Source organism: Carettochelys insculpta, chromosome 6, assembly GCF_033958435.1.
Source record: "Carettochelys insculpta isolate YL-2023 chromosome 6, ASM3395843v1, whole genome shotgun sequence".
In the NCBI taxonomy this organism is placed as follows: Eukaryota; Metazoa; Chordata; order Testudines; family Carettochelyidae; genus Carettochelys; species Carettochelys insculpta.
This window is the reverse complement of record NC_134142.1, coordinates 7,754,226-7,775,575: the sequence shown is the minus strand read 5'-3', so window position 1 is coordinate 7,775,575 and position 21,350 is coordinate 7,754,226. Positions and strand designations below refer to the sequence as shown.

Genomic DNA, 21,350 nt, shown 5'->3' with positions numbered 1-21,350 from the left:
TTGGCCACACCCCTGATAAGTGGTCATCCAGGTAATTAAAATCACACCAGATTGTCTTTTGCCAAAAAAGAGAGTTGCGGATTAGAGAGGATCAACCTGTAGCGACTTTTCATTTAATCAGCATTTAAAGCACTCAGCTTTCCTCCAACTATATAACTAGCTCTTTCAGGAAACTTGTCTTTCAAATGATTTTCAACAAAAGCAGAGAAAAGTTTCCACCCCAAGAATCTTAAGGTCAAAGAACTACAAGAGTCTGTTTCTATCAGTGCACTCCACTGTTCCTCCATACTGAATCAAGGCAGCATCGTAACCAGCGTTCCCTCTAATTTTTTCCATCCCTGTGCAGAATAAAATTGTGCACCAAGGCATGTACACATGTGCACCAATAGTGGAAGCAAACAAACAAAAAAACTAGCTGTGGGCCCTCTGCTAATCGGCTGGGTGGTTCTTGAATCTCTCCTGAGTGGTCGCAGAAGCCTTCAGCTTACAGGGAAGACTGATCCGAACTCTTTCTGCTGGTCCTGCCTTTGATATATGAAGGACCAGGAGGCCAAAATCTTTGTCTCTCCCTGCTCCTGTTTCCGGGGGGCATTGTGGCTCAAGCAGCCCGAGTACCCAGTGCATTGTGGAGTTTTATGTTAGACAGAATATGTCTCAAGTTGTCTCTCTTCCTAGTGGAGTTAGTTGGGCACCCAGCACCTGATCTAAGCAGGGGTGCATAGCCACTGAGGTAGATGCAACCCGTGGTGCCGATGTGCCAGACCAGTGTACACTGTGCTTAGATTTAATACAGATTGAATCCTGTAGTGATGCCAGGGGATAAAACTCTGGTGTAGACAAGACTGAAGGCTCCCTTGCAGCACTGTGCAGCAAGGGATGGAAGAGATGTGCTTTCAGTTCTGTACTCCTTGATGCAAAAAAGCAAACTAGCAAGCATGCTCTGACTACTGTCTCCAGTTTTCTTCTGCAGCTCACCTATAACAGGCTGCCTGCTGCCTCCCTGAAATCGCTCATAAAAATTTAGCAAAGCCTGCCACAAGGATGTTTGGCATCTCTCTTCCACTCTAGTTTTTTGCACATGAAATAGGCTGTTTGTTTTAAGAATTCACCTATTCCCTCCACTGAAAGTCGTTCTCTACAAGAGTGCAGTGAGTTGCTGGGGGAGTGAATTCACAAACAGGATTATGATTTCAAGTCGAGACTCTTCTGTGAAGAACAAGGAAAGGGAAATCTAAGCTAGTAGCTTTCCCATTAGAGAATCTGATAACTGGAAGAGTTGGTTTGGACTGTGTTGAGGCAAATAGTGAAAATAAGGACTAGTTTGACACACAAATCTGCATAAGGTTGTTCCTGGGCCTCCACTGCTGCACTTCTTTGTTTCCTTTCTAGTGCTAATAAGGATGCTACTTTATAGGAAACATCCTTCTTAAAATGGGGCTCAGATTTATAAACAGTGCCAGACACATGCTGCAGTGAAAATGGTTAGGGGTTTGGAATGGATGCCATATGAAAAAGAAGACTGGGACTTTTCAGCTTAGGAAGGAGGAGACTAAGGGGTGGGGGATATGATAGAGTTCTGTAAAATCATGACTGTTCTCAACCAAGTGAAAAAGGAGAAGGTGTTTACTCGCTCTCATAACATAAGAACTAGGGGTCGCCAAATGAAATTAATAGGTAGCGGGTTTAAAACTAACTAAAAAGTTTTTCTTCACACGATACTCAAACAGCTTGTGGAAGTCCTCGCCATAAGATTTTGTGATTTGATCAGGGCTCAAAAAACCCAACAAGGTACATTAATGGAGGCTAGGTCCATCTGTACTGATTCACGAGGATAAGTAGGAATGGTTGCCCTAGCCTCTTTGTCAGACTGGAAATTGAGTGATTCCTCTCCTGTCATCCACGATTACCTGCTACGTTCGCTCCCTCTAGCTCGGTCCGCACTACAGCGGTCTGTCAGAGGATAGCTTCCAGGAAAACTTCTGTCAACTGATTGTGGCCACGGACAAAAGCAGATTGCTCTGATCTGCTCTGATGTCAGAGTGGCCAGACTGGCTGGCTGCTCTCTCGAAAGAACGGCCAATCAGAAGCACAGCAGACAGGGCTGCCCAGTCACCCAGAAGCCCTGTCTGCAACAGAGGGCTCCCTGGAGTGTCCACATGGCCTTTTTGTCGACAGATTCTGTCAAGAAAGGCGTTCCGCCTCATGGCGGAGTGGCAGAAGGCTGTCAACAAAAGTGCAGAGTTCTGTCGGCAGAATGCATTTTTAATGTGGACACTGGGTTTTGTCGACAAAATCCTCTAGTGTGGACGTAGCCTCTGGCGCACCTGGTGTTAGCCACTGTCACAAGACAAGACGCTGGGCTAGATGGACTATTGGTCTGATGCAATATGGCTGTTATGTTCTCACCTGCAATTCAGTTAGCCTCTGATTACCAGGGGGAAACGAAGCCATCCTATCTATATACCTGTTATCTTTTGATGTGCTTGTACTTGAAAAATTTTTCTTCTTAACTGGGACAAGATGCCTTGTTCGTGTGTGACCCCAAGATAATTGACTTTGTCTTCCTTTTGCTTGTATCGACCCAGTGAGTAAATTGTGTGCATGGGGTGAGAAACCCCCAGGATAATTTTGCATGGCCATCATAAATAGGGCACCAAACCCAACTGTTTTCCCACTGCAATTGTTAATCCCAGTGGCCTCACTCTAAGTAGTGGCAGTAATTGTAAAGCCTGAGGACTGGGATGTTTCTTCCCTACCTGTCTGAAACCATATCTGACACAATGGGACCCTGACCAGTGTTCCCTGGAGGGAGAGTGCTTGGGTGGCTGCCCAGGAGAGATTCAGGTGCCACCCAGCTGATTAGCAGAGCGCCTACAGCTGGCAGCGTGGGAATCTGTTGATGGTGCACATCCACCCATGCTTCAGCACACATAAGAAAATTTATTCTACAGATGGATGGAAGAGATTGGAGGGAACCCTGACCCTCCTTTGGGCCTGGGTTACTGACATCACACAGTAAACCCATGACTTTATGGACCCCGATCTAGCGGATTTTGGGAATAATGGGCAACCCTTTGTTCCCGAAGTTTGCTTGGGTCTGTAAAACCCTAAATTCCACTGAGGAACAGGGGCTGGGGGAACCTGACGGGGATGAGTGGGTAGTAAACCCTCGAATTTAACAAACATTCTGGTTTAATGAGCACCCTTCTCTCCCCGCCGCCCTTAGTCTGTTAAATCGAGGGTTTGCTGTACAGCCATAGCTATACTCCATTGTATTTTCCTGTTTGTTATGCTTTAGGAACTTTCTAATACAGGTTGAACCTCTCTGTCCAGGTACCTTTTGAGACCTGGCCGGTGCTGAATCAGAGAATGTGGCGTACCATGGGAGGAGGACAGGACACTGAGAGGCAGGACTCATGGCTATAAACAAGCTTTATGGGACCACGGGAAACTTGGCCACGCTCGTGATAAGTGGTCATCCAGCTAACTAAAATCATACTGGGTGCTGGACTAGAGGTTTAACCTATATATGCTGTGCTAGCTGTTTACACGACCTATAAACTTGAGAGCTGTACCAAGTGCTAGGTTCTGAAATGTCATTAGGGCTACCTTTGATTCTGTCATCAGGAGCATTTTGTAAAGAGTACTAAACCTGAAATACATCGTAACCATTTCATCTTATGCTCTCCTTTCTGTTTTGTAACCGGGGATTTAAGGATATTTGGAAGGAGTTACTAATTTAGGTTAAATTTGCCAATCTGATTTAAAGATTAAAGGTCCGTGTCTATGCCACGATCCCTTTAAACACCACGGAGCTAGAAATGCTCCGGGACTACAGGTAGTCCTTGGTATTCACCATGATTACACAAGCAAATTTAACAAGACTTTTCTTTATTTTGCTTTCACAGCAGGTTGGTTTAAAACAAATAGTTTAAAAGTACAAACTGAGTGATACTGAATAATAGAGTGTGCCAGTATAGACTTGTAGACTATATACTTTACTCTACTCTACTCTATTTTTAGCACAGCATGCTGATTATATGGTTTGCATTACAGTTTATATCTAGGTAAAGTACAATACTCCCTCCCAAGGATCCTAGGAGTTGAGACCCACTTTGCTCCATGGACAGCAAGTGGGGATCGTATGACAGTAGAACAAGGAGGTTGAGGTTAGAAGCAAAGAGAGCCAGTACTGGAGAAAAGACACTTATGAGCCTACTTTTTTTCCCCATTTGCCCTGAGGTATTATAATCCCTTTTACCTCACCTTAACCCAACCTTTCCAATGCTAAACTAGGCAGTGGCGCCCTACAAATTTGTGGGGTACACAGGTGAGATTGGCAACATTCATGTAAGGTGTCATCCTGAAGATACATGAGGGGTGAGGTCATGGCCTCGTGCGTAAGTTCCAAGAAAAGGCAACATTACCCAGAAATACCACCTTGGTGACCCTTGCCTTTTGCCCCATAACGGGATGGGTGTGACCCATGGGCTTGATGCTCTGTCTCTGTGCATGCCCTCCATGATAGCCGTCCCTTTTTTAGTTGGCGTGTGGTTAAGAGTAGGACTCAGCAGATCTAGGGCCTAGGTCAGACAGGCACTGATACAAATTACCTTTATACCTCACATCTAAGGGTAAAATATAGGGGGGGGAACCAGGAAAGAAAGTCTTGCACCAAGCTTATTCTTGCAGAGCAGAATACTCTGCAGGTCTCCTGTGGTTACTGCAAAATGGTATATCCCAAGAAAATAAGTTTGCCATTTTCTAGGTCACGCCAACTGTGCATTGAATTAATTGTACTGGATCACGAAAGCCTATGCTCCAAAATATCTGTTAGTCTATAAGGTGCCACAGGACTTCTTGTTATTTTTGAAGATACAGACTAACATGGCTCCCTCTCTGATAAATTTAATTGGTGTAACGGCTGGCCGGGCAGCAGGAGGGATCCAGCCATTAAACCAACTGAATTTAGTTCCATTATTTCAACAGCAGCGGGGCAGGGAGCCTGTCGCTTGCCCCGCTACCTGAGAGGCCACACCCCCCTGCTGGGCATGGCTTGGCTCGTCCTCACCGGCAGAGCACCTCCACAGCCTTCCTTCCTCTGGGTGCACATGGCCGCCCAGCATAGGCTCCCCAGCCAGAGCCAAGCAGGGGGTTAGTCCCAGCGGCTGGTTTGGGGCTGAGGCTGGTTAATCTTGGGGGTGGCGGCGGGGCAGGTTTGGAGTCAGTTCTTTGAGTGTATATTAATTTTATCAGTTGTATTTTCCTCCCTCTTAAATGCCTTTTTTGTGGAAGATTCACACAAAAATAAAGTCAGGCTTATTGTTTCTCTTGAGTAGCCAAGACCAAATGTGCAACTGAATAGTTCTCCCCTTCCTGTCTTTAGTCTTAGTGATTTTTTTTAACTGTGTGACAGAGGCAGATTTAAAAACCAGACCAGCTTTCACACGTACACTCTTGCAACTGACTGTGTCCCTTTAGCAGCTAGATCTTCGTTCAGAGAACGCATCCAAATCGTATTCCTCATGAGAGGCTTTTTGCCCTTTTCCAATGTGAGGTCTTGTATTTTTGCCGGCATTTCCTTTACAGTCCCTTTTTGAACAGGAAAAGGTGGTTGTGGGGTGGAGCACCTGTAAGGTTTCTCCAGGACCCTAGGTTTTTGTTTTACTGCTAAACATGCTGTCATTGTAACTTGCAGTGATGAATTGCAGGACTAATTATTTGCATTTTTAATCCCATTGCATAGCTGATTGCAATGTTAATTTTTTAAGACTACTATCAGCTCCTTCCCTGAAGACTAATCTCCTTTGGATTCTACTTGAAGCAGTCATGGTAAAATTGCGTCGTGTGATAAAAATGAGAGCCATCTGTCCCCTGTGCAGCTGTTTGGCTCGATTTAAACACCAGGGGAAACATGCTGTCTTCCCTCCCGACCCCTTCGTTAACACTGCTTGTAAAACTTGGTCAGTTGTACAGCAAACTGACTTGGCAGGGAATTTCTCTTTAAGCCTTTAGCAGATCCATATTGCGCAGCAGGTTCCTTCGAAACAATGAGCACTCTGTTAAGTGAGAAAAAATACACTTGTATTCCTCCCCACCCCACTCACTAACTGTACATACCTGTGTTAAGTCCCTAAGGGGTTATTCCTCACCATTCTGCTGGGGAAGGTACCTGTTTCGTTCCCACAACTTATTGGCTGTATCCCTTTATAACAGACCTCCTTTTTCCTAAATGCATTGCTCATCACACACAAATGTTCACCAGCAATTTAGAAGGAGCTGGACTTTGTTCTGCAGAGTGCAGTCGGAATTATCCAGTAACTAAATTAAGCAGCAAGCCCACGTGAGTGATGCTTGGGAGTCACGTCTAATATTGTTTTAGCACCGTTCTTAACCACTCATTAACTAAAGTAGATTATATGTAATTCATATCCCCAGAATTTGCACGGTTGGCTTTAATTAGCCCTTTGGTGCACTGATCAATAACTTTGGTAATCAGCTGCCTAAATCTTTAGGGGCGCAAAGGTTCTTAAGCGCTGGTACTTCAGGCAAAGCGAGTTGGTAGCTCTGGGTAGGACTTGCCTTCTTCCTTGCACGGTGCTTTACACTGCTTGGGGACTTGAGAGAAAATTACAGGGAATGTGGTGAGGGAGGTGAGACAAGTGCACATGACTCCTTTGATCCCATTCAGGGTGCCATCTATGCCAGAATGTTGGTTTAAAGCTGTCTGTTCTCTGAACTGGGGTGGAAAATGGGTTATCTTCTAATATATTCAGCCCTGGCTTATGGTACCCTGCTGTTTAAAGGCCAGATTTTTAATGCTGCCTCTGAACCCCGCCCCCCCTTTACCCCAGAAAAGATGGTGCGTGGGGGGGGGGGATGGGACACTGTTAATCTAACCCCTTCATCTTTTATTCATGCTCACTTAGTTAAATGTCAAGTTTTTTTTAATCAGGCAAATTCTTCCACCCCTGTAAACTGCCCTTTGAAGTGTAGCAGGATTGTGAAATATATGTTGCATGAATGGTAGCAATTAATATTCAGCGGAAGTAGGCGCTAACAAGTTTCCTTACTGAATACGATTCTAACTGTTTAATTACTACCTGTCCGCGTGTTTAAAAATCTAGTGGCGATCTGCATAGCTTGAACCGTTGAGTCCCAAATTCCTTTATGCTAACAGGTGAGCAGAAGAACTATTCCTTTTCCTTAGTAGCGATGTGTGTGTACCACAAGCTGTATGTTGCTACTCTCTTGTGTAGCTGTCTAGATGGGGTGTGACCTGCCCTGGGATGCCCTCAGGTAACCAAGGTCGCCTTTTTTACCTCAGGGCACCTCTCATAGTGCAGATAAGGCTGAGTATTTCTTACCTCAGAGATGGAGAGGAATGTTGTGAGCAAGAAACAAGAAGTCATTCTTCCGTTCTACTCTGCACTAATCAGGCTTCGCTTGGAGCACTGTGTCCAGTTCTGGGCCCCACGTTTCAGGAAGGATGTGGAGGAGTTGAGAGGGTCCAGAGACAAGGAACTAAAATGATTAAAGTTCTAGAAAATATGACTTATGAGAGAGGATTAAAAGAGTTGGGTTTGTTTAGCTTGGAAAAGAGAAGGCTGAGAGGAGGTATAACAGCTTTCAAGTACCTAAAAGTGTGTTGGAAGGAGGAGGGGGAAAAATTATTCTCCTTGGCCACTGAAAAATAGGACAAGAAGCCATGGGCTTAAACTGCTGCAAGGAGGATGTAGATTAGACATTAAGAAAAATTTCTTAACTGTCAGGGTGGTTAAGTGCTGGAGTAAATTGTGTAGGATGGCTGTAGAATCTCCATCACTGGAGATATTTCAGAACAGGTTAGAAAATATCTAACAGGGATGATCTAGATGGGGCTTGGTCCTGCAGTGGGAGCAGGGAACTGGATTTGAGGCCCTCTTGAAGTCCTGTCCAATTCTCATATTCTAGCAGGGGCATGGCATTAACCTCAGTTTGCCGTATGGTAAAACAAACATGCCTTGTCTTCACTATTCACCTCAGGATGGGTCACATGCTTAGTTTAACACGAGGTTAAAAAAAATACGCGCCCTTTTTTCCCCCTCAGAGAGGGCTTGTCTGGTTATGTGGGCATGTAGACACTGTAGAGATGGGCAAAACTTAGCTGTGGTTCACTCTCTAGGTTGCTGCCAGTCGTCATTCTCAGAGTGGGCCTGGGTGTGAGAGCTTGGTTGCTCTGCCACTGGTAGCTTTGCACCAGCAGTGTATTTCTGGTCCCCCACAAGTCCCTGTTAATGTAGACAAGGCCTTGGGCATAGAGCCACTAGCACAGGAGGTAAAGAAACAAATTGTGTACAACACTGAGAATTCTATGCATGTGTTCTGGCTGAAAGGAAGATCCCTCAGGTTAGCTGTGGCTGGCAACTGAGCCACGTTCAGTGGCGTCACCTGTTGTCCTGTCATTTCTCTTTTCCTGGCTCGCTGTGCAAACTGGAGGCAGCTATGCAGCCTGCACGTCAAGAATTGTTGGCATTACGACAACCGATTGTACAGATGAGGCTGTGTGCTTTCTGCATTAGTTAGTGACAGTAAAGAACTGGTGCCTCAGAAAGGCCGGGATGGCAGAAATTCATGAGTTCAAATGTCTCGTGGGTATTTGTCCTCCCACTCCTTGTTCTACCCTGTTTAAAACCTGAGCGCTCTAGTCCTGTAGATGACCTCGAGAATATAGATAGACATGCTGCTGTTTTCGTCTGTCAGGGTATAGGATCAAGACAATAGCACCAAAAGGCGAGAAATCCCCCTCTTTGTTTCAGTGGGTGCTTTGATCTTAATTATGGCTATTTAAAATATTTTTCTATTACTTGTCACTATTGGCTACCAGAACACTAAATATTTCACTCTGGGCAGTGGAAGCAGAAATCTCCAGTTAATAAATGTCCATCACATTTCACAGAAGTATTTAGCAAGAAACTTGTAACTAGTCTATCCAGTGTTCAAACGGCCCTTAGCCTGCACTGTCCAGGGGGTTGGAGAGGTCTCTTCTCGCTACCTACTGTTAAATCACAGTTATGCAAATACTTCAGTGTTGAAATTCTCTTCTTCACTGGGTAAATGAGTGGCTCTCTAGAGTTCTCAGCAATTGGTGTAAAAATTGAGCCTCTTTGGCACCAGCTAACCACTGTGGCAAAGGTGGTGAGTTGCCTGTGAATCATGGTGACGCAGGAGCAGTGATAGAACTTCAGGGTTGGTCCATCAGAGAATGCTAAAACTGGAAGGAACTTCAAGAGGTCATTGAGTCCAGCCCCCTGCACTCATAGCAAGACCAAGCACCATCTACATCATCCCTGACAGATGTTTATCTAGTCTGCTCTTAAACGTCTTCAGTGATGGAGATTCTACAGTCTCACTAGGCAATTTATTCCAGTGCTTAACCACCCTGACAACTAGGAAATTTTTCCTAACGTCCAGCCTAAACCTTCCGTGCTGCAGTTAAGCCCCATTGCTTCTCATCCTGCCTTCAGAGGCTAAAGAGAACAATTTTTGTCCCTCCTCCTTGTGATAACCTTTTAGGTACTTGAAAGCTGATATGTCCTCTTTTCCAAACTAAACAAACTTGATTCTTTCAGTTGCTCCTCATGGGATATGCTTTCTAGACCTTTTAATCACTTTTGTTGCTCTTCTCTGGACCCTCTCCACTTTCTCCACGTGTTTCTTGAAATGTGCTGCCCAGAACTGGACATAGTACCCCATTTGAGGTTTAATCAGTGCAGAGTAGAGTGAAAAAATTGCCATTTGGGTCTTGCCTACTATGCTCCTGTTAATGCATCCCAGAATCATGTTTGCTCTTTTTCTGTCACACTAACTCCTGTTTAGCTTGTGGTCCACTGTGTCCCCTAGATTCTTATCTGCAGTACTCCTTCCTAGACAGTCACTTCCTACTTTGTGTGAAAATCTTCCCCCCCACCCCAGGGGAGTTCTTCTCATTTTTCCATGTTGAGCTTTGTCCTGTTTGCCTCAGACCATTTCTCCAGTTTGTGCAGACTTTTTTGAATTATAACCCTATCCTCCAAAGCACTTGCAACCCCTCGCAGCTTGGTGGTGTGCTCCCTATGCCATGATCTAAATCATTGGTGAACTTGTGCAATAGAACCAGTCCCTAAACTGATGTGTACAGAACACCACTTCTTATGCCCTCCCATCATGACTGAAAAATTGATAACAACTCTCTGAAAATGGTTATTCCAACCAATTATGCTCCCACCTTATTGTAGTCTCATTTACATTGTTTCTTTAGCTTATTGATAAGGTCATGTGGGACTGTATCAAATGCTTTACTAAAGTCTATGTGGAAAGATTCCAAAAGACATCCTGTATGGTGAGCTAGCCTCTGGCAAAAGACCTCCCGGACGCCCCCAGTTGCGTTACAAAGATGTCTGCAAGAGAGACCTGAGAGAGGTAGACATCGAGCTGGACAACTGGGAAGATCTAGCAGACAACCGCAGCAGATGGAGGCAGGGGTTACACAAGGGCCTTCAGAAGGGTGAGTTGAAGATCAGACAGCTAGCAGAGGAGAAGCGAGCACACAGAAAGCACAATAAGGACTTGCCAGACACCCACTACATCTGCAAGAGATGCAGCAAGGACTGTCACTCTCGTGTGGGTCTTTATAGTCACAATAGATGCTGTAAATGAAGTCCTCAATTGAAACTTTAAAGGGCGTGATCCATAGTCTATGCAGACTGAAGGATGCCTACTACTACTACTATGTATATCATCTCTTCTACTTCCCCCTTATCCTCAAAGCTTGTTATCCTATCAAAGAAAGCTATTGGGTTAGCTTGACTCGATTTGTTCTTGACAAATCCAAGCTGACTGTTACTTATTGCCTTGTTATCTTCCAGATACTTGCAGATGGATTCCTTACTTTTCTCCATTATCTTTCCTGGCGCAGAAATCAAGTTGACTTGTCTGTAATTTCCTGGGTTATCCTTATTTTCCTTTTTTGTAGATGGGCACTATGTATGCCCTTTTCCAGTCTTCTGGAATTGCTCCCCAATTCCATGACTTTTCAAACATAATAGCTGTTCACTCTGATAACACCCCAGTCAGATCCTTGAGTACTCTAGGATGCATTTCATTAGGCCCTGGTGACTTGAAGACATCTAAGTTTTCTAAGTAATTTATTTTTAACTTTGCTCTTTTCCGATTTAACTTCTGAACCTGATCTGAAAAAAAAAATCTACTCTGCAAAAAGCTCGTACTGTTCCAGCAGCAGTTTTGATTACCAGCACTAAACTCTGTGATCTCATCAACTTGGTGTTCTGCTTCATCATCTAGCTCCTCGATGAATACAGCATCCAATTAAAGTTCCCAGCCCAGACATTGGCACCCCCCCACCATGGGATTGTACCTAGCTACCTGAGAACCTGCCATTTTTCCCATCAGGACTTCTGTGTTCCACTGGAACTGTTTCACTCTGCTGGCAGGAGCAGGTCCATGAATGTTCACAGGAGCTGAGCATAGACCAATGAGCTACCCCTTCCAGAAGGAGAGGCCGTAAGTCTTCGCGCTCAGAGCTCGATGGAAGATGTTCAGCTAATAGTTAGCTTTAGAAATGAGGACACTAGTGTGCAATTTTCATTGAATGGCTGACTCCAAAAATCCAGGAAAAAAAATCATATTTTAAACTGCCTTTTTTTCCCTTGTCACAAATAATGGACATCTGAAAGAATTTCGGTGGTGGTAGTAGTAAGCCTCTTCCATGCCTACATCTTGGAGCATAGCCCATTGACAACCATTCGCAAGCATCCCCTGTCCTGGGCGATCTTTTCCAGTTCTAACCAGGTGCATCCCGTCTTTTTAGTGTCTGCCTTCAGGGCTCTGCTCCAGGTGTTTCTTGGGTTCCCTCTTTTTCCTTGTGGGTTCCAACTTAAGGGTTGCCTTGTGATGGCGGTGGTGGTTGGTTTTCAAATCCATCCCCATCTTCTCTTCCTGATTTCTTCTTTGGCAGGAAATTGGTGAGTCAGTTGCCCCAGGTCTTGGTTGTTGATGACATATGGCCAGTGGAACCAGAGGATTTTACGGAGGCCATTATTGATAAACTTTTTTTTTTCTTTTGTGACAGTCCTCTTTGTTGTTCTCCAAGTTTGTGCTCCATATAGTAGGACTCATTTGACATGTTAAAATTTTGTTTTGGGTCAGTTTTAAATGAAATGTTGTTTTGAAATGAACCAATTGGATTCCATTCTGTCCCTCCAGCATTTTGTCTGAGATGTGCATTTTTTTTCAGTCATGTTAGTATTTACTTAAATAATTTTGCCTGATCTATTTAGCTTCCCGTCTGTGCGTTCACACTAAGACACTCAGGCTGTTTTTTTCCTCTGTCTGGGATGGAGTAGACAGACCCTGAGGTCCTGAATATTTCCTTAAGACACTGTACTTCAAAACCCCAGAGAAACAAAGCTGCCGAATCAGTCTCTGAGAAGTGAATGTGTTGAGCAAGGTGCTGAAGTAGACACCTAAAGACTCCTAGGTGGGGCCGATCCATCAGGCGGTGTTGGTGCTCGGACACCGCACTATGCCTTATGTTGTGAAAGAGGCTCAGCGGGTGAGGGGGAAGGCGGTTACTCATCTGAGAGTGGTTGGGACAGAAGCACCGTGACGATCGCTGCTCTACGGAAGAGTTCACCTGATGCATAAAAATGGTTTTCCTGTCACACACAGGGGTATTCTCAAAACAAAAAGCAGTCAAGTAGCACTTTAAAGACTAGTAATCTCGTGTGCTGTTTTCCAGGCATCCCTAAGGATGTCCTCTGCATCATCTTTTTTTTTTTTTTAAACCCCACTGTCCAGTAAACAAAGTTCAAGCTGATGTGTGACTTTTGCAGTAGGCTTTGGTTTTAAATAAATCTGTGAGTTCAAAGAAGTGTCTGTATGTATGGGAGCGTATGGAGTGCCATCTGCTTAAACAGACTCCTTTTGGGTGAGCAATGCCATATTGCTTCAGACTTTTACCCTTGCCTGGCATAAAGGCTCTGTGCAGGTTGAATTATCTATTTGTCGTCTTTCTCTTTCAAGGTCCATTTTGACCAGTTTAAAGAAGCACTGATCCTTATCTTATCCCGAACCTTATCGAATGAGGAGGACTTCCAAGAGCCAGGTAATGTTTTTCTTAATGTGTTTTTGAAGAAACCTTTTCTGTGCTGGAGGGAAGAGGACCCAGCAGCATTTATACAGAGGCCTGGATACCGATGTTGGCACTGCCTGAAACAGAGGCTTTTCTTGTGCTACTTTGGCAGAAGTTCTCTTTTAAAAATGGCCTGCTGCTGACAAGTGGGAGAGGGGAGAATTCTTGTCAGTGGTAGAAAACCTGTTTAGTTTTATGCGCACTTTGAGTGTTTATATCCCCCGTCTCCCCGTGGCCTGCCTGCCTGGACAGGGACGAGGAGTTCTAGAATCCCTGTCTCTCAGAACGCAGCAAGAAACGTCTGGCTGAAAGGGACTCGGAGGTCATCTCACCCCACACATAGTGCTAAGGCAAGACCACATCATCCTACGCCATCCTGAAGAGGTGTTTGTCTTCTGAGGATGCCTCAACCCCCTTTGCAACAGCTCGTGTTGTAAATGTCCCATTCTGTTGGGAGTCTCTCGCAAACAAGCGTGCACACTGATGAATTCATAGTGGAATCCATAACGCAAGGTGGCCCCTCCAAATGCCAAACTTTTAGAGAAATATTTACATTGCTGTTGAGTGACAGTGTGAGAAGTAGCACCCTGGGTGAAATAGGATCTGCACAGCTGTGTTTTGCTGCCATTTCCTTTTTGTGAGGCCAAGTAGGAGGTAAAGTGAGGCTGATTAAATGGAGGAACGGGGTGGCCGTATTGTCAGCTTCACAAATAACAAGCAGTCCTGTGTCACCTTAGAAACTCACAAACTTTAGGTCATGAGCCTCCATGGGTAACAAGAGGGCTCATAACCGAATAAATGTATTAGCCTCTAAGGTGCTGAAGGATTGCTTGTTAGCCATTTATAAATCAGGGTGAAAGGATGGTCACATGATTTGGGAATGTGGATCAAAGTCAAGTAATGTGTCTGGTTCAGTTTCTTGGTTGTGGAATTGGGATGATACTTCCCTTTCCCCCCGCCCCCATCTCATTTCTGTGTCTTTTTAGAGTACAGGCTCTTCAGGGCAGGGTCTGAGTCTCATTCCCTAGCCCAGTGAGGCTCTGGTCTTAGTTTCAGCTTGTAGAGGCTACTATAATATTGACATTGATAGTTCGAGATTGACAGACTATAACAGCCTAGCTAATTTGACCTGGCAAATAGAGATGCTTAAGTCTCTAACGTTTGTTGATGGAGACCTTGAAGCAGGCTCAGTTTCATGGGAGGTCAGCAGGTAATGACTCTGTCCTGGCTGCCCTCTGGTGACTTTCAGCCTGTCACCAGGAGTTTTGTAAATTCTTCTGGATGGTCTAGTTCATCTCAGGAGCCTGAAAGGAAATGACTAGCCATGCTCAAAAAAGCTGAGGGGAATTTTTAAATCAACGACAAAAACTGTGGCTTTCGTAGTCTGGTTCTACTCCTGCCTTCTGCACTTGATGTGAGAAATTATATCCTGATGGTTATGCCCAGGCCCTGGCATGGATGGCTTGAGAGTCTTGCATGGTTTGATTGCAGCAGGAACAGTGAAGCATGCAAACCCAGATGGCAGCACCAGAGGATGGTTTGTAGCTGTGTGCATCATTGTTGCAGAGAAACTGATCTCTGCTCCACAGAGTGTTGCCAATTGTAATGTTGGAGTAATTAATCTAACGAGCACAAGAAAGAAATCCCAATGGTGCATGGCTTAATGCTTGCTGAAGAGAACCTGTTCTGTGTAACAGGTTACAATATGCATCTTATTTCTTAAGGTCTCAGCCTTAAATAGCCCCTTTTAAGTGACAAACATGACTTGCTGTGTGTTTGTGTCCTCTGAGTTGGAAGGAAGGCTTCTCATCGCTATGGAGATGTTGTGCCTGAGTAAAGCCATCAGCTTGCCAGGGCCGTGGTGATTGCCAGACAAGTTCTGACAGGAGCGAGGAATCTCCCCGAAGTTAATGTAGTAGTTGGAGTGGCTTGTGGAAAAGTGGGGCTCTGTTTAGTTTCCTACCACTGCAGCAGCACTATGACTTGTTCAATTGGACTTGCAAGCCCCACTCTTGGGGCAATTTCTTCTTTCCCTCAGATCCAATTGCTCCATGTTAACTATGGCACAGAATACAGGGGCCCGATAGATAGTGCCTGGCCAACTTACTTCCTAGACTTGTGGTGGAGGTGGCAGCTTCGCTCCTGGAATGGACTTTTATCATCAGTTCCTAGCAGATGGCTAAAGAGCAATGAACAGGCTGGGTGGAAACTCGGTCCTCCTTCACTGGAAAGCTGTTGGTTGCTAGAAGGGAGATTAAGGTGGGAAATCGTAACTGGCAGTAGAAGAAGAAGAAAAGGTCCAGGATCCTACCGGGTTAGCTGGGAAGTTTGGACTCTCTGGACCAGAACCAGCAGACCGAGAGGAGGCTCTTGTCCCTGTGTAAGGTGATATTAGTTGCCTAGTACAATAAACATCTGCCCGTTTGGAGGTTAAGCTTGTTTGCAGAGATTTTTTTTGAAGGGGTAATGCCCAACAACAAGACGACAAGCTCGGATAGTGCTTCTAAAGACCAAAACACAGCAGCAGCTCTTTGGGAAGTGTGCTGGGGCCCAGTGACAATCTCTGAAGAGAATAGTCGGAAACCAAAGCGAACATGAGCTATACAGGCTGCTGCTGCATCTCTAGGTACTCAGTTTGACAACTCAGGCCCTTGGCTGACCAATTTATTGATTTAGAGGCTGAGTGGGACAAAGTGCTACCAGGGCATTTAAGCAGGCGCTGGACTGGACTGGACTGCATTTTTAAAGTCTGAGTTCCATACCCATTGCAGTGGAAACAGAACTGTGACAGTCCAGGGTGCCCTGAAATCCTGCACAGAGTAAAAGAAACACTGAGCAGGTTACTGGAAGACACATCATGTTAACTGCAGCAGCTGTCTAAGATACAAGTCTGACAACAGCAGGAAATGCAAAGAATGTGTTCTGGCTGTTTAAAAACCGCACAGAGCTCTGTGCTTCCCGTTTCTCAGGGCGACTTGGGAGAATTCCCCTCTAGAAAAGTCTCTGTTTTTCTCACTCATGCTCCAGGTCAGTGGTTTGGACAAGCTTAGGGAAGTTCACTGCGGCTGACAATGCAGAGATATAATGATGCTTCAGATCTCTCATTGCCTGGGGGCCTGTTAGGCATTCCTCTCCTGTTTCTGCTCTCTTTGTTTCATGCTGTCATTTGAAGCTCTGGGCAAAGCGGGAAGTGGATTATGCATCAGTGCTAGGTTTATGCACTCTTGGTCCTCCCAAGAAAGTCGCAGGGCTCAGAGGAACTCATTGTTGTCAACATCCAGACTTTTCTAGGACTAGGTGTGTGATCTGAGGAATACTCAACATAATCTGGGGAGCCCTGCTAGCTGTCTGTTAGAGGAAGACTGAAACAGTAATTTTTTTTTCCAGAGGTGCTGAGCACCTGCAGTATTTCCCGTTGACTTCGGCTGGCATGCTGGTGTTGAACAACTGAAAACTGGGCCTTCAGAATCTGTAGTTGGCATCTTCCCTTGTTGTTGTCAGATCTGTATATAAATCATGTAATCCTTTCCCTTCCCTGCTTCTGAGCAGGGGACAGCAGGAAATCTAAGAAAGAAGAGAGCGCTTGAATTCCAATAAAAATGCTGGACTCTTCTCCTAGATCTTAAATTTCTGATCAACCTCACTTATCTAGAGGAAGCAGTAGTAAAGTGTAACTTTTTGCATATGCAGAGAATTGTGCCGTTTTATTTATTTAAAAAAAAAAAAAGTGGGTTGAACCTCTCTAATCCGCTGCTCTCAGGAGCTCACTGGTGCTGAACAAGAGAATTTGCTGGACCACAGGAGGTCAATATAGCCTAGCAACATTTCCATTGCATACTGGGCTCTTAGAAGACACGGGGTAAATTAGAGCTAAATAACGACACAGAACACTGAGAGCCAGGACTGGTGGCTGTGAACAAACTCTGTGGGACTGTGGGAAACTTGGCCACACCCATGATAGGTGGCCATCTGGCTGACTAAAATCATGCTTGATTACGGATATTGCTGGATGAGAGTGTGCCAGACTAGAGGTTCAACCTGTACCATTTAAAATACCCCATAATCCAAAAAACGAAAACCTTCAAAGACATGTGAGTGGAATGCTGTTTTTGGCAGATGTCTTTGTACAGTGACTGTTGGGAAGCCCATGCTTGATATTACGATTCCAAGGAGCAAAAATTGTAACTTTTCTCTTGAAACGTCGGCCTAGAAGCTTATGCCTTTTCATCTCATTCTCTGGGCTCATGGAAATTGTTTAAAGGTGGCCGATCTTGAAACGGCATCCACAGGCTGGAGAGGTCATGTAATTTCATTGTACCAGTCAAGCAGGCCCCTTGGTCAACTGCAGTGGGAGGAGGTGGATAGCTGGTGTCCTATAAAGGGGTGAGGTTATTTATTCCATTCCCTTCCAGCTCATTGGCATGGAGCTGTCATGCAGAGGAGTACAGATGAACCAAGGCTAATTTGGTGCTCTGTGTTCTGTGCTGCACCATCCAGCTAAGATGCTCAGACACTTCATTGTTTTGAAAAAATGTTACAGGAAGGGCTGAATTTTGGGTTATCCCAACAAAAACAGCAGCTAGAATGAAGCACCTGTGCCATGGGTGCCTTAGCGTGGTGGTTCAGTGGAAGAGGTTATCTGAGTCCTACCAAGGCTTATCTTCTTATGAACTCAACTATCGGGAAGCAAAGGACAGCTTATTAAATGTTCATTGTCTCTAACGCATGCTGGTGCGGAGAAGCACGTGCAGGAGACAAACCACTCAGCAAGGCCAAACAAAGAGGCCTACTCATGCAACTTGAGGACTGGTAGGACCGTGTCTGTTGAACGAGAAGCGTGGGACTGAAATCGGACTATAATCGGAGCGTTGGAAATCAGGCCTGACTGGTGAGCAGGTTCATTGGAGGATGAGCTGTTCTGCATATCGCCATGCTTTGTGCCCTTTTAAAATGGGTATGCGGGGGTGGAGAGTGGGCAGGGAACTTACTGAGGCATTCCTGGGTGGGGGGGTGGGAGCAGGGTGAAAAGGACCAGCTGGCCTTCACTTTTGCTCCAGGAACTCTGTTTGCTGTGAGACTTGAGGACCACCAAGGCAACCAGACCTGTGTGTGCTAATAGGAATCCTGGGCCATGGCTGCTGCACCAGCAAGAACACAGCCAGATACACCGATGAGCCTGCAGTTTACTGACCTTCCATGTGTTTCTTTCCATTCTCCGTTATGTTCCTCCTGTTCAACTTCTCTTGGGTTTTCCACCTGATTCTCTCTCTCCTCCCCCCCCTCCCCCCCCCCGCAACCCACTATCTCACCTTGAAAGAGCATGAGAAGATGAAGATCCCTCCCGTTCTGCCAAGCCTGAGAGAGACCAGCAGAGGCAAGTCACCAGCCAGGTCAAACCACAGACTGGAAAAGAGCCAGAGTCCAAAAGCAACAGATGTCGTGGTCAACCTACCACTTCCATAGCATCCATCTACGAATGCCTAGCTGCCTTCCGTGCTGAGAACATCAACCAAACCTACATCTGTTTGTCCTCCCCTCTGCGTGCACACTTTTACTATCATGTCTCTTCACCCCTTTGTGCCTGCCTTCTTGGAGGCAGGGAAAGTGCCTCATAAGTCATGGTTAGTTTTGCTGTGTGGTTGTCTTCCACAGCAAGAAAATGGGCTTGACAAAATGAGACTGACCTCCCTCTGACAAAGACATTCTGGTTGTGATTGTTCTGTATAAACACTCACTTCCAATTCCTAAATGTCTCCACCCCCTGTCCCCTTTGTAACCTGATCAATAAACTTCCATGCTTGTGCATGAATTTTCGAGTGTCTGTTGTAATGCTAAGCAGTTTGAGGTTTCTGTACTACAAACCCTAAACCACACTTACCTCTTGTACATTAACACCTTTGAACTCCCCGGGCCTGTGTTGACCATCAAAATTGGCAGAATATAGGGGGATCTTTGTCATCTGGCTTTTGAATGTCACGTGTCAGCTGGGGAGACACATTCCTGGATGGAATGCATAACGGATGCGTTTCGAGAAGTGGGCAAAATGTGAAAGTGTTCACTTATTCGAAAAATTTAGAGCAAAACTCCTGTCCCTAATATTGTGTGTGGTGTTAGTGTTGCATTTTTCAGCAAAAAGTGTCATTTTAGCAATTCTAACCTCTGGCTTTCAAGACACTCAAACCAGGCGCCTAGAAATAATGAGACTTTGGGGGAAAAAAAATCGTAGCTTTTTCAAGCCGTAATTCTTCCATGCATGTGCTTGTTCTTTTGTTAAGGTATCTGTCCGTGTGCCTTGTAAGCTAATGCTGCTGTATGTAAGGGTGTGTTGCAAGCTGCAGCAATTGGTTTAGAAATGGGCATCAGGGAACTTCATGCTCCAGCTCTGAGCTGGTCTCGGCTCTGGAGGGAATGGCTCATGCTAGTGGATACATAAAGCATAGCTTGTCGCAACAGCTGTTGTGTGCAGAGGAGGCATCAGGCCTGTGGCGGTGGGAACGCTTGTGTGCTGCTCGTGAGCTTTCAATTTGGCAGGCAGAACAGAAGCCAGTCTTGGTATTTTCCTAGAGACGCCTGCATGCTTCTGAAGCAATAGTAGAAGTTGGGAGGCTGTAAGAATCCAGTCTGTTGCTCTGACTTGTGTTGTCTTCCTGGCTATTGATTTCTGCTTCTGTTAGATATCAAGTGGAGAGGGGAAGGTGTTCAGGGAGTGCTCCCAGCACTGGGGACAGGATTTTGTGCAGGTTTCTTTCCCTGAGAAAAGCAGAGCTGAACCCAGGGTTCCTGAGGGAGCGCCTGGTCTGGTCGCTTGGGTTGAAGCCCGTGGGTGAGTGTGCCAATTTGCAGTCATGGAGGGGGTTGGTTTGCTCCAGGAGAGTTGATATTAAGCAGGCCGGTGTGCCTGCTGGAATAATGGAATTAGTTGTGCCACAGGGCTGCGTGTGTTTTGCTGGGAAGGGGCAGGTGGCAGCAGGGGGCTTCTGCCTGGAAGAGTTGCCCTGCCTGTGCAGAGCCCAGGATGAGAGCGCTGCTTCCTAATTGGCTCCTGCAGCACCAGCGAGTTCCCTTTGATCTGGCAGGACTCATGTAACGAAACTCCAAGGGCGTCCCTCTGATGTGCCTTCATGTCATCTCGGTGGCTTTCGTTCAGATTCATCCCTTCTCCTGTTGCTGGGTTCTGCCTGAGGGGCACAGGGCGACCTCGGCTCCTGCTGACTTCAGAGAAGCTACCGCACTGGATCAGAGCTCTCCCCAGGTAGTGAGGCGTTCCCAGGCGATGTGGCAGCCTCCAGCATCGGAGGAGAGAGCAACAAGAACAGCCGCTTCCTGCGAAAGGGGCTGGCTGGGGCTGTGGCTGAGGTTGCTGCTCTCCTACTTCACGACAGGGTACAGTCCGCTGAAGAGTCAGTCAGCTGGGGGCTTTCTCCTCAGGTGTTTGGCATGCCTGGGAAGCATGTTGGGTTGTGAATGGGCTAGAAGCACCTCCTCAGGGAAGAGGCCAACTCTGCTCCACTTTTGAGCAGACAAAAAGGCTGCAGGCAGCCAGAGGTCCAAGTAAGCAGCTCCCCTTGCTTTGTTAGAAATGGCAGGTTCTTTTGTGGCTGGTGCGGTCTGCTTCCCCCATCCGCGGGGAGCGGCTGATGTGGAAAGGAAAGACCCCGCTGGCTTTTGACTAAGTGCACCCGCTGCCCTCCAGAATTCTCTGCTGGTAAGTTGCACGTGGCTGCTTCTCCCACTCTCTGGCTCAAGGAAGTGCTGTGTGAACTCCTCCCAAAACAGTATCAAGAGGTTGTTGGATGTTGAAGATACAGAAAAGAGACTTGAAAGTGGCAAGTTCAAGGCTCCTTAGTCTGTCTCGCCCTCGTTCCGCCATGGAGCAAGCAGATTTCAGCCACTTCAAGAGCGCTGGAAGAGTGTGTGTGAGAGAGAAAAGAAAACCTCTGGCAAAAAAAATCAGAGCTGTGCCTCATAGGCATTTAGGCTACGGCTACACTGTGGCTAGAACTCTAAAGAACTTACACAACTTGTGCAGCACAAATTGCATAATTTATTCCAATTTACCTTATTTCGAGCCTGATGCTATCCACACAGCACTGAAATAAGTGGCTATTTCGAAGTTTCTGCTACCCCTCGTACAGTGAGGAGTGCCAGAACCGGAATACTGCTTTGGAAATTGCAGCAT

The 21,350-nt window shown here is 45.9% G+C and overlaps 1 protein-coding gene across 9 annotated transcripts in view; it reads left to right on the top strand.

The window, feature by feature from the left end:
• The window catches only part of NIN (ninein), a 126,164-nt gene that overhangs the window by 21,546 nt on the left and 83,268 nt on the right, over positions 1-21,350 (top strand). For all 9 annotated transcript variants that reach the window (XM_074996197.1, XM_074996191.1, XM_074996192.1 and 6 more), the window contains exon 4: positions 13,063-13,144. In XM_074996197.1, the coding sequence (XP_074852298.1) occupies positions 13,063-13,144 (82 nt within the window). The remainder of the gene's footprint in view (positions 1-13,062; positions 13,145-21,350) is intronic.